The sequence below is a fragment of the Gavia stellata genome, chromosome 3, assembly GCF_030936135.1.
Source record: "Gavia stellata isolate bGavSte3 chromosome 3, bGavSte3.hap2, whole genome shotgun sequence".
Taxonomy (NCBI): domain Eukaryota; kingdom Metazoa; phylum Chordata; class Aves; order Gaviiformes; family Gaviidae; genus Gavia; species Gavia stellata.
Genome location: NC_082596.1, coordinates 27,850,888 through 27,864,725, shown reverse-complemented (window position 1 = coordinate 27,864,725; position 13,838 = coordinate 27,850,888). Strand labels below are relative to the sequence as shown.

The 13,838-nt window shown below is 40.6% G+C and overlaps 1 protein-coding gene across 1 annotated transcript in view; it reads right to left on the bottom strand.

Moving 5' to 3' along the window:
• Positions 1 to 13,838, bottom strand: part of RUNX1T1 (RUNX1 partner transcriptional co-repressor 1) — a 112,937-nt gene that overhangs the window by 25,071 nt on the left and 74,028 nt on the right. Inside the window, exons 6-8 of the mRNA XM_059815734.1 lie at positions 10,147 to 10,328; positions 1,947 to 2,197; positions 589 to 674 (exon numbers count right to left, since the gene is read on the bottom strand). Coding sequence (XP_059671717.1) covers positions 589 to 674; positions 1,947 to 2,197; positions 10,147 to 10,328 — 519 coding nt within the window. The remainder of the gene's footprint in view (positions 1 to 588; positions 675 to 1,946; positions 2,198 to 10,146; positions 10,329 to 13,838) is intronic.

Genomic DNA, 13,838 nt, shown 5'->3' with positions numbered 1-13,838 from the left:
TAAACTGACAGAAAAATAAAGAAAACATTAATGTGCTGAGTGCCTGGGTTTTAAGAATGAAGAAGCCTCTCCCTGCCATTTCAAATACAGAGGTTTTTTAAGAATGACAATCCCTTCCTGTTTAACTGGTGATCCTAAGCTGTACAGATACAGATTTCTGGGGGAAAGGAAGAAGAGGAGGAGGAAAAGACCAAACAGACTGTAGTCACACCACTAGTATCACATGACACCATGGAGATCTGGTCCAGAAATGATGCCTACAAGTGTTATGAGTGCTAATAAATTCAAAGAACAAATCCAATTAACCAGTACTAAGGGCAAGGGTCATGTATCCCAGATCCAGGGTTTACAGACAAGAGTCTACTCCCTTTTAGGCAGCCTGTAATAATTAAGATACTGCAACAGGCACTTAACAGCAAGGTCTGATATGAGCTACCTAATGGGGAACATCAAGCCCCTAGATTTAATCACCAACGTTTTCAAAACTTGTCCAGGGATTCAGATTTGTTTTAAAAGAAAAGGTTTAAATTCCTATCTTAGAAGGGCTCCTTTCAGACAATTATACCTAAGAGTACAAGTAGACCTTACATGGTCAAGGTGTTTCCACTCTTCTGCCCATTCTCTGTCTGTTAGCCTGTGATCAATCATTTCTTCTTGGCGTGTGCCATGCAACCCTGCCAAAAGGAGCAAATCACGTTTACAATGTTGGGAGTCCTCTAGGGGGAAAAAAAAAGAAAAAAGAGCCTAACAGACCAATATATCATACATTACCTGGTCTAGTATCAGGAATGCCACCACAAAAATAAATGGATGCTTAAAAACTTTGCACTAAGTTCTCTTTAGCACTTTTCCCCACACAATAAGCTACTGCTTTACTCAATTTAATGTCTTCAATTCTGAAAGTTCTGTAGGTTGCAAGATGACCTCTCCAAAATGGACATAACCCTTTCAGACTATATGCACTTGTAATACATATATAACGTATAATACAATATATAATTTTTCATTTGCACTACTTGAAGAAGTCAGCAAGACAATTATTTGGTAACTCAGTGTATCAAATACTAGCTGTACTTCAGAGAGTTGAAAAATATTAGTATAAACTCAATGTTATTTCACTATATGCAGTAATTACTACCATGTCAACAGAGCATCATTAAGGGTTCATCCCTTCACAGATGTTTAAACAACATGTGGTTAAGTGTAGCACATATATCAGAGCAGCTGACAACATGATACAAGCAAGCCAGTATTTATTATCAACACTCAAGAGGAACCGACACTTGCTCTTTGTTTAGCCTCCTCTATACAGATGTTGAATATTTGTAAACGTTCCTCTTTTATTGAATATTTGTTTAAAACAAGGAAGAATAGTAAGTGCAGATGTGAAGCAAGCCAGGCAAATCCAAGAGCAGACGTCCCATTAAACCAAAACGTGCTGCAAGTGCAGCCCTGCGCAGGGTGTGGTTGGTGCTTCTGCTGTTCGCATCCTCTGCAGACATCCCCACGCTGCAGTGCACTCTTGAGATGTCACACACGAAATACTTCTCCAAAGGCTTTCCTCTAGTCTAAGCTGTAATCAAGGTATATCGATGTTGTTATCGTCACAAATGTGGCATTAAGAGAAATACAAAAGTCTCTACCTATCCTTGCCTGCCAGACACCTGTGTGTCCATGTCATCTACGCAGCTGTGAAAGGACGTGTTCCTCCTCCTTCTAACTCTCTTGCTTTGGAGCGTAGCAAAGACACAATTCAACCCACTTTTACAAATATAAATCTGAAATAAGGCCATTAGAAGCAGATAGATGGATAAACACATATAAAGGCTACATCTGATTGGCAGGTATATTTAATCAGCAAAAAAACCCCTGTTCAAAATACAGAATAGAATTACAAGAAGAAGAGAAAGCTAAAAAAAGCAATGCAGAAAATCAACATGCCTTACCCATAGGTCTGTTTCTGTCCCTGAGGTCCCTGTGGTTGGGGTGTCTGTATGAGTCCCTGTAGTGATGGGCAATGGCCATATCATCCAAACGATAATGCTGAGGTGGAGGTGGGGTGGGATGAGGCAGACCATTGGGCTGATAAGATAAGCCATTATTTGGACTGTACCGCTGGCCTGGGCTAATAGTGCAGGGCCGCTTGCTTGGATGCTCTGAGTGCAAAGGCTCTCTGTCAAAGCCATTTTCTTTGGTTCTGAAAAACAAAGCCAAGGAACTTTAATTCACTTAACAAGCAGAGCTGCTCAGGAACACATAACCCCACCCACACATGCAGCTTAAGGAATTAAAGCTTGTTCTTTCACTTTGCTCCAAGTGTGTGGTGTTGCAGAATATTTCATAATGCTGCTTATTCAAAATAGTCAAAGGACACATTCACCTTGTCTAACTATCCCTGTAACTTGAGAAATACCAGCAGGGCGAGCCTTTCGATGGAGCAGCTTAAAGAGTTAGGCCGTAGAGCAAGCAGCCTTCGCTGAAATCACTGGCTGATGGGGTTCATACATACGTAATTGCAGAGCTGAAACAATCAGCTGATACATGAAGCTAGAGGCCAAGAAATTCCTGCTTTCAGTAGCGCTATACAATATAGTGATTAGGGGAAATCTGCAGTTAAAGAAATGTGGGGTTTTTTCAAGAGGATAGCATACCTTGGGGGTTGGACTAGATGATCTCCAGAGGTCCCTTCCAACCCCTATCATTCTGTGGTAAGTCTTAAGGTAGTGCGTGTCAGTGTGCTGAAGCTCAGCTGTATGTAATGCCAGGACGAGCTCTCATCAAGATCAGTGTCACACTGAGACTTTGGGCAAGAATGACTCTAGATGATGAGAAATGCTTCCTTCAGAGATTTTTGTACCATCTGGGCTATTTCAGTCAAAGGTGCTGTGTCTGTCATTAATTTTGCAGGAAGCTGTGGTTAGACTCAAGTCCTCAATAACGTTCAAGATTTCCCACTCCATTACTCTTAGACAGGCGGTTTATGCTCAGGCAACTTTGAAGAGTTACCAGGGAGAAGGGCAAGTTTTTTTGTTATAGATACTCATTAATTCAATTAATAATCAGCTATTTCCAAAGAAGACTCTATTATGCATCTCTGCCTGAGAACCTGGAACTCACACTGAACTCATCTTCCATTAAAATAAAAAAATGCAGGCTAGAGTTACTTCAATGGGTTCACAACTCCTTTTAGGGAAGCTTCATTTCACTGAAGTACAGGGGTTTTTTACCACTGGAATAAACAAAACCTACAAAATATTAGCTTTGAACAGAAAGGTTATTAGATATAAATATCGCAAACTGTTGAGGTTGCATCCCTCCCTCCAAAAACTTTTATTAAACAGCTGGTATTTTCCAGCCTTTTTTAAAGAGAACTTCCTCCTCTGTGATTTATGGATGGCATAATATATCTTCCTAGTAATAACACCTTTTTTTGTCACTTTGACAGGAAGGTAAATTTGATTTAATTTTCTTGTTTGCCTGCTGTTAAAACCAACTGCCCTTCAACAAACCCTCCCCCACAAACCAACAAACCTCAAGGGACTGTCTGTGGAGAAACACTCAATGTATTAATTGTTGCCCCTCAACAGGTTTGCCTTTAACATCAATGAAAGGAAGGATGAAACCAAATTTTTGCTAATATCCGCTGGGAGAGAGGATCAAAGTAAGATCTTGCAATTACCAGCCAAAAATGAAAAGATGGCTTGCACTGTTTTCAGAAGGAGTAAAGATATTTTCCAGGGACCTCACCACAATCACTAATGCCAGAGAAGCTGCAGGTATATGTATTTTATTATACCTTAACTTGGCAAAGAGGGGAGAATCTTTCAGCAATACAGCAGGACAGATGTTCTAGTTTTGAGGAGAGATATAAAAGACGTACTTTGTTTAAGTGGAGTATGTACCTTGTTCCAAAGCAAACGCAGAATGGCTGTGAAAATTCCTAATCACGAAAACCTGAGGACCATCATATATTTTTAATGACTTTTGGCACGTTGGAACTGCTTGCAGTAACTCCCAATGGGTAGTGATGTTTTTGACAGCTCTCCAAGACAAGTTTTGTATTTAGTTGCTGGTGTGTGTCTTCTTTGCACATATCCACTCAAAACAAATGTCCAGGTCCTTTAATTGTAAAAATACTATGCAAGCAAAAAATGGACTTTCCTGTATGTACGAGCCAAGCTATTCATCATTTACCAAAGTTCTTTAGTGTTACAGCTAGAATAATCTCTAAGATGGGGAAAAAAGTCAGAAACTGTAAATAATTAAATAACTTCATTGACTTTTTTTGATCACTCGGTGTCGGAAGGGCAAACCAAAAAACTGTGACAAGCAGGAATCCAGTTTTCCTTTCCTGCACTATAATTAGATGTTAAAACCATATATTTTCATACAAATGTACATATTTGCACCTTACTGTACAGGTACTTCTGCGTTTTCTTAGGAATGCTTTGTACTTAATTACCTTAACTGGAACACACTGCATTAGCTTGGACAACACACCAGCATATCCATTTTCTTCTAGAACCCTAAGTTTAACTAACATAGAAATTAACATTACCATTGAAAACAGATTTACTGAAATTAAATTCCTATTTTTGCTATTATGCTGGGTAACGGCTGTCGGGTCTTTTCTGGGTGTTAAAACCTTAATTCTAGAATTTGTTGTTGCATTTTCTGCACTGACCAAACAAACAACTTGGCAGTATACCAGAATGAGTCTGTGCATACACTCATTTTGTGTTTCTGACCATATAAAGTATATAAAAAGGTAACAACTTCCAAAGTCTCATCAGAACAGGAATCACTGGCAAATGTACTGTATCTGAACACACCGAATAAAAGACAAAGTACTGGAGTGCCATAATTCAGATGCCCTGAACTCAACCTACTATTCTGCTTCCGATCTCAGTTCTACTCATTCTTCCAGGTCTCACTCCCCTGGGACAGCAGCATTTCCCCAGGTGCCTGAGGAAGCACTCCTGTTTCACAGTAATTGGCAGACCCATGTGAGTACTAGTTCCAAATCCAAAACCACCACAATTTTAATCTGTTTTTTATCTGATCCATAGGATTTTGCAAAGCAAGAACAAGCTATAGAGAGGAAATAACACTGAATGTATAGGAAGCCTAACTGACACATACTCTTTTTTTTCTTTTTCTTGCTCCTGTTGGTCACATTTTCCTTGACACGCACATAAATCAACACTGTTTTTTGGAAAACTGGCAGTATGATAAAGATAGGGTCCTTCAGCTATAAACATGCAAAGGGTCATTTTACTTGCAGCCATGATTTGCTCAGATTAAAGACTGCAGAATAGATACTAGTCATTTGTCTGCATCTATTTAACAGACTTTACATTGTTTGTAAGTTATCATCTCAGTTTTAAATTATCGCAATTTATGGATAATTACCTGGGTAGGAAATCTGACCATGCAAAACTACCTTTGCTGGAAAATTAAGTTTCACCTGATCAAGAGTATTACACCAATTTCACTGTATAACTGAAGTCAGCTTGCAAGAAGGAGGCAAAGCTGTTCATCTGCTATTTGTGCAAGATGCTTTGATTAAAATTGGACTTCCACCAATAAAGTCTTGATGACCAAACAAGTGATAATGCTTTGCTGGAATAAAATACTTATTTTGCTTATAATACTGTGTTACAGAAAAGATTAATATTGCCTTGCTAGCAGTTCATATTAAGAAAATTCTTTTTAAATTCCTCATCATTACGCATGGCTTACAAGGAGCATAGCTGTAAGAGCTGTGAGCATCCTTCACCTTTTTGAGATGTGGAGAAGCTTCTTCAAATAAGAAGATTTACCTAACAGAATTATCAAAGTCTGTCTCTGTGCCCAGGTACCTGCAACATGAATTCTTTGTCAGGGGTGCAAAGGGTACAGCAAGCACAGCGGCACTGTCTAAAGTCACGAAACAATCATGGCCACTTTTATTTTCTTCTCACTCAAAATTAGAGCTATTCTAACAGATTTTTTTGCTATCTTATATCCACTTTGTAGGCAGCTGTCATAAATGTAGAGTCACTGTATGACACACTCATGTGCCATACAGCCCTTCCCAGCAAGCGCAAAGGATGGCTAATTCGCAAAAAGTCTTTTGTGGTTAATGTATTTAAAATTGTGTTATTTATAATTAAGCATTCATTCACCAAAATAAAAACTCACATTGGTCCAAGTTCCTTTGCTTTACTACAGTAGAATGTAAACTCCAAAAGTTGTAAACAAAATATAGTGAACACTTTGCTCATGACATGTCATGAACAAATTACCAAAATGTGTTGTCTCCTCAGGTGTCAGTTTTTCTCTCTTGCAGTGACTGATGGTTCCCAGTGTTATTACAGAAACAGATTGATCTTTTTAATGAGCTAGTTTAATAGACTCCAAAATCTCACCGTGGCTGCTCATCCGTGTCAGACCATATGCACCAAGAAAACATTCAGTAAAACACAAAGCTCTGCTGTCAGATTGCTCTATAAAACCACACATACAGTAGATTTGGATATGCAGATAAATAACCAGAATTGGAAAATGCATATGCAAAAAAGGTTCTGAAATTATAAGCAGTAAAAATTACTGTATGTGGATTGTCTTTAACAAAAAACCCTGAGGTGGATGTGGTTATGTGCAACACACACATTGCACTTCCTTTGCCTATTCCCTTACCGTGTTTTACCTCTACTGGACTCAACGGTATGCAGTTACCCGTGCCCAAAAGAAAAACGTAAATGGAAGAACGTGTGTATGTATGTTTCTAATATATACATGTATGTATCATACACACACATGCATCTATATAAGATATATATGTTACATACACATTATACACAATGTGGTTTTTATCCCTTGGGAAATGGAAAAGATAGCACAATTTACTTTATTGCGAGATATACCTCCAAACAAAATAAACCCAACTGCATTTAGTTCCCCTGGAAAGATGTTGCCTTTTAGTAATTTTTTCCATATTCTAGGAACAGAGTCACAGCAAACCCTCCTCTTAAAGGATGCTTCATAACTTCCGCTGTATTTTTATTAGTATATTTGAAAACTACTTAGATATCTAAACAAAAAGTATATATATTTCCAGATGTTTCCTCCTGGTCGTCTGTAAACAATTAAAATAATTAATAGTGTAATGAGTATAAAGGCAGACAAGTATTTGGTTTCAATACTCACTCAGTCTAGGCATGCTCTGACTCTAAGGATAGTTTTTTGTGGTTGATTTACATATATTATCCAGATCAAAAGGTATGCAAACTCCCATTCAGTAAATTTAAGAATCTTTCTAACAGGATCTTGTTTGTTTTACTAAATCCATAGTGCAAATGTTCTTGAGTGCACGAGACAACTCCACTGAACCGCATGAGTTTATTTTTTTCTTTATAGCTTTAATCATAGTCAACAGAGAAGTAGGTGTGACCAACCAGGGACAGGGTTGTTTGATACTGCAAAAAACAACTTATTTTTTAAGCTCAAGGCACCATATTCCTATGGGTGAGCTGAGCAGTCTTTCAAGGTCTTTCATGACAGCAAAGAATCTCAGGGTCAAAAAAACAAAGGACAGTTTTTTCTGAAAGGCCACTTCCCCAGAACTAGGGAGCCCAATTTCAAGCAGCGATTGGCAGAAGCTGCTGGTTGATAGCTCTGGCACCTCGGAGCGTGCAGGCCAGCGGGACACCCGGCATTACAGCCCCTCCCTGGACCCCAGCAATTCAAATGCAAGGCCTTACCCACAGCACTGGAAGTTAAACTGTCTACCCCTCGCCCCAAAAGCTGCATTACTACATGGAGAGGAACTGAAGACTCTCCGAGCTGGACGAAGCCTAAAAGAGGCTTCAGTTGTGACGGCAAAGGCACTTGCTCGCGAGCAGAGGCTTCTGAGTTTCAAGAGCACCTATGTATTTTAACTAAAAAGAAACACTGAGAAAAAAAATCCATAAACCAGACTTAAATCCCTCTAGGTCTAGGCCTCAGTTTTAATTAAAAGATGAAGGCTGACTTTAAAATCCAATATTCTCCTGATCTGCGGTCCCCTTATGGGCTACTCCTATGTCCTTTTTGCTCTAAGACTAATACGGGGTCTTTTCATTACTAAGTTCTTGTACCAGTCTTTACCTGCACCAGCCATCCCCTCGCACGCAACCAGGACTGAAGCTACCATAGCTGAGACTGTACTTAATACAAAATAACCGAAATACAACGCTGTCAAACTGGGTCTCAAAGCGGGGGAGTATTACACCAGAATGCTAAGGAAGAAAACTAAGGAAACATTTTATTACCCATTTTTCCTTTGCGACCTTATGGGAGAAACGAGTAATACCGCTCTCTATTAGCAGGGGAAAAAAGTGAGCTACTGCTGTCAGAAGAAGAAGGCACATCCCTCTTCTCCTCTGTGTTCTCTGCCAAGCAAGACCTCACGGGCTTATGAAATAATTCAATGTGTGTCTAGCTACTCGTAGAAAAATACCGTGTCTGCTACTGACACTGGGCTACAACGTGCTGATATTTAAGTTATTCACAAGATGCACCAGATTTTAAGAGGCCTTTTTAATAGACATTTTGGTACACCACTCTGCAAAGACTGAGGATATGCAGCAGAACTGCCCCAGGGAGCTAAATTTCAGCTTCGGAAATCTTATCTCTTTGCACGGAGTAAGAGACTACATGGAAAATGTCTGAAAATTAATCCTCTTTCTTGGATGGAGTTAGCAGGTTTGTGTTAACACCGATGGCTCTTTCAGTTTGGTGTAGTTGTCAGGAAAAAACAGTGAAAAGAGAATACATGGAAAAGGGCTTCTCTGCTGGTAGCTTTATTTTCTTGCTGGTCCATAGGGATTTCCCTGAAACACAATCTAAAGCAAGCCAATTTCAAATACTTTCAACATCTTCATCTATCCAATGGCTACGTTACTTTAATTTTTACTGTTCGCTTCTGGCTATCAGTAGCTTAAAGTTTTACTATGCAGACATTTTCAAGATCTTGCATCTACATCGTGAATATATCACTTTCCTATATACTAAAATATTTGGTGTTGAATTTTTGTCTACCAGCCTCATGAACTTTCAGACTTTGTTTTCTCCTTAGGCTTCGTGCTATCACGACACAAAAATGTCACCTGTACAAACTTGCAAGCCTTCCTGACTTTGCAAATCTTCGTCTTTTTCATTTAAAAGATACCTAGAACACCTGCCTTGCCTTGTGCATGCAGGTAGCGGCATTTGGCAGAACAGCATTATAAAAGTTTTCCTCACTATAAAATCCATGGCAAACAAAACTAAGAAAAATCCAGTATTTGGGCCTCCCAAAGGTATTATTTATATGCTAGCTTAATTTCTAACACTATCAGAGGAAGACAAGTTAAAAATAAATAACCACAAGTGTAATGTTCTTGTAACACTAAACAAAGAACTTTATTCAAATAAGAAAAAGAGAAAATTGTTCCATATCCCTAAAGCCCATGTATGTCGCACATGCGCACTCGCACACACACTTGCATACTCGCTTGCCCTGCTTCTGCATGGAGTCTTCCTCTTTCCTCTTGTTTGGAAGAAATATCCTTATGGATATTGGATATATGGATATGGAAACATAGCACAGCAGAAGGATTTAAAGCCCTGACTGCACTCTGGAGCTTGCCTTGCACTTCCCAATATGATTGCCTAGCCACTTTCCCCATATTTACTGTTTAATCCAACAAAACTTCAAATACAAAGGACCCGCCTATGGAGCTGGAGTGATCTACTGCTCATCTCCTTATGCTGCAGAGAAATACTATGCACTCAATAGCCAGTATGGCACTGGCCACTGGCCAGCCAGTATTATTTCTGTGTAGATATGACCACGACGTGTCCTCAGGCTGCCTGAGTCTATATGTGTGTGCGTGTGTGTGTGTGTGTATATAGAAAAAAATATGTGTGTGTGTGTATGTGCATATACACAAGCATACAGACATACACAAAGGTAATTTGGCTGTTGCACAGCTGTAATGAGGGCAGGACCTGCACCCAGGGAACACTATCCCAGTTCCCCCCAGGCATCCACCCGCATGCTCCCCCCTCACTAGCGGAGCTCGGCACGTTTGACCCACGGGACTTTTTTGAGCGGGGTGTGAAAGGCGCGGCGGTGCTCACCTGTCTGGAGTTCGCCTCTTCCCGTTTTCGTTCACATCGAGAAGCAGCTCTGAGGAGTCAACAGGTGAGGTGGTGCTGGCATCCAGAAGCAGCTGTTCGTGCTGGGCGAGGTACTGGGCTGGGTTCTGCTTGGCTAGCCTTGCACAGTGCAGCAGCTCCCGCTGCAGCAGGGGCAGATTGGCCTGCAAGAGCGTTGCACATGTTAAGAGGGCAGCTTGCAGGCGGTTTCAACAGAGATGAAGCAGAAAAATCAGAAATCAAAGGAAAGCCTTGCTCTGGGATGAACCTGTTGCAAGCATCCTCAATTAGGTTTGTCATGGTTAGCTGCCTGAAAGCAGGCAGCCTCCTTACGGGGTCAGGTCACGGCTGTGGTCCGTTTGCATGGAAGGATGGGAGTTTACTTATGAAAATGGAAAATAGAACTGCAAATGCTGCGAGAAAACTAGGTCTCAGCTCCCACCTCTTTAAAAGGGGAAAAAGCACTGCCCTGGCTGACTTCATCTCCTTTCTTCCTATCCAAAACCTGTTCCTATGGAGCAGCAGTTTTCAACAAGTGAAATATTTGTTTCCCATTCAGACTTCAGTTAGGACTTCGAAATCGTTTTAAACCATAGGATCAGCGGCTCTATAAGCTGCCTCTGCCACCATCGTTCAAGGGCCTTGGGGAGAACAGGATCGCCCTCAGCTTTCCCATTACACTTGCAGTTACACTTTAAGCTAAAGATTGCAACAAAATCTCATATTCCAGAGCTTCAGTTAATCACCCAGAGGGCTACGACCCTCCTACTAGCTAGACGTACCTCAAAGTATTTTTAACCTTCCTCTCAGGGCCCCACTGGGGCTTGTGTCATGGGCTGGAGTGTACCAGACAGAGAGAATTGAAAATGCTCATTACTCCCTGGGTGGCACACTTTGCCCATCTACTGGGGTCATACCTAGGCATATTTCTTGCCAGATTTGGGACCAAGGTGGAACTGTATGACCTTCCCATCGGAGGAGATAGTTACACATCCCGGGAAACATCTTCCTTTCTTTGCAGCATATGCATGCATCGAAACGATAGTCCAGTCATTTCTTACCTACTTATTTGTGCCACGAGGTGATGTGCCCTGACCTCTCTTGTTCCATGCCTACTGCACAATGATTTGTTGCTGGGGATTTTCAAGTATTGGATTACATTTCATGACCTTTAGTAACTAGAGATAAGACAAAGAACTCCAGTGGTTCTGGAGTTGCTTTGAAATAACTCAGGGCAGGGGTGGGGGGGTGAGATTCTTTTTTCTTTTTTTAAATATAAGTCAAAAACATTCTGAAACTAATGCACAGGGAACAAAGCAAAAAAAGCAGATGTTCTGGAAAGTTTTGAGCACAGAATCTTGGTAAATTACTTTGCTAGCATTGTAACAATGGCAAATGCTCCAGCACCCGTTGCTGTACCATAAGAGTAGATCCACTGTGCAACAAAAGAATGCCAGAACAGGGTTAGTACCTGTGAAGCTTTTCAACAGTGAAAAAAAAAACCAGCAATGGCTAACACTTATTCATCTTAGGATGGGAAGACAGCCGGTTGTGGAACATGAAGTCTTTTCAGACCTTCACAGAACACAAATGTTTTGTGAAAGTACCAAAGAAATATCTTCTTTCAGTTATTATCCGTCACATTCTTGTCCAGGGCTACCACATAACAGAGAAAGATATCAAATGCTTTTGTGAGCAGGGTTTTTCACTTGTTTTAATTTGATTATTATTTTTTAAAAGCTCATACAGAATCAAAGTCAAGACATCCAACTACCTGAACTGCCTCATGTGGCAGAAAATGATTGGAGAAGTTTACATATATTTACAAATAAATATCTGGAGGAAATAATAGGATCAGACCTAGGATTTTAATAGTGGTGCATACTTGGAAAATGTATCATCGCATCTCAGCACTCCTGCGAGGTAGAAATGTTAAGTCCCAACTTTGCAGTTGAGAAATCAAGGAAAAACAACACATTTGCGTTCCTTATCCACCATCACAAAGAAAACGGACCTACTTTGTACATGGTCACTCCTGGCTCCTGGAGACAACCAAATTTTGAACTTGCTAGCAAAACCCTTGATTTATTTTACTTGTTTTCCTTCTCCTAAAGAAATGTTCATTCTTGCTCTTTAACCGTAAAGATTTGCAGTTAAAGGTATCCCTTATTCTAAATGGATTGAACATGTTTTCTGTGCACAGAACAGCCATGTACAACTTTTAATATATTTATTAAACAGGGATCTACTCAGTTTCTTAATTTTTTAGAAGTTATTACAGAAAACTATGAATGACATGCCTCATAATTTGGGTTTATAATAGCATCAAGCAACATTTGGACAAAGACTTAAAGTGAAGAAAAACAGTATTTGAAAACTTCTAGTTCAACACAACTACTTTCAATCTGCTCAAGACATTATTCTAAACAATCTTTATCAAACCATATAGTAAAAAATAATTGGTTTATTGGAAGAAAAAAAATCAGGACCTCTCTGTGGAGAGGTCAAGTGTACAGACTGCTTCTGGTCACCATGGCCCCGATACACAACAAGAACTAGTTTTTGGGAAGCTGGGTGCAGAATCACAGAATCATTAAGGTTGGAAAAGACCTGTCAGATCATCAAGTCCAACCATCAACCCAACACCACCATGCCCACTAAACCATGCCCCAAAGCGCCAGGTCCACACGTTCCTTGAACACCTCCAGGGATGGTGACTCCACCGCTTCCCTGGGCAGCCTGGTCCAATGCTTCACCACTCTCTCAGTAAAGAATTTTTTCCTAATATCCAGCCTAAAACTCCCCTGGTGCAACTTGAGGCCATTTCCTCTCGTTCTATTGCTGGTTACATGGGAGAAGAGACCAACACCCACCTCACTACAACCTCCTTTCAGGTAATTGTAGAGAGCGATGAGGTCTCCCCTCAGCCTCCTCTTCTCCAGGCTGAACAACCCCAGTTCCCTCAGCCGCCCCTCATAAGACTTGTGCTCCAGACCCCTCACCAGCTTCGTCGCCCTTCTCTGGACATGCTCCAGCACCTCAGTGTCCTTCTTGTAGTGAGGGCCCCAAGAATGAAGCACCGACATTCTCCCTACCGTGAGCAGGGAGAGATCAGGCTCCTAAAGCAACGCAAGTGTACTCATACAGACTCTGAAACCAAAATGGCCTTGGACACAAAGGCTTATGCTGAGGTTCAGTTCTGACAGTAGAGGCAGTTCTGTCAACGTGCAGTAGCACTTTTCTCCCAGCATCGCTGCTGGTGCCTGCAGACAGACTTCTACACCTCTACATGTGAGAAATACAAACCAGTTCTTGACCAGAAGCCAGACATAGGATGTTCAAAAAACACTGACTGCAAACAAACGTCATATTACTGGCTTACAGTCCCCTAAAATGTTGCACTTCAATGTCTGGAATATGCTTCTACTCTTGTTTTAGATTGAACCTTATATCGTTCAAGATTTAGGTAGTGTCTTAGCCTCCTCCATCAGTTTTATAAGCACAGATAGGAAGAGAACATGTTTTTCACCCAGCCATCAGACCTGTTTTTGACTTTGAAATTAACTGTTCTAACTGGAAAAGAAAACATTATCTCTGCACCTGCAAAAGAAGCTACAGCTCCAAAAGGCTGTTTTATCATTTCAGTGCTTACTCTAGGTAATTAGTTAATAATT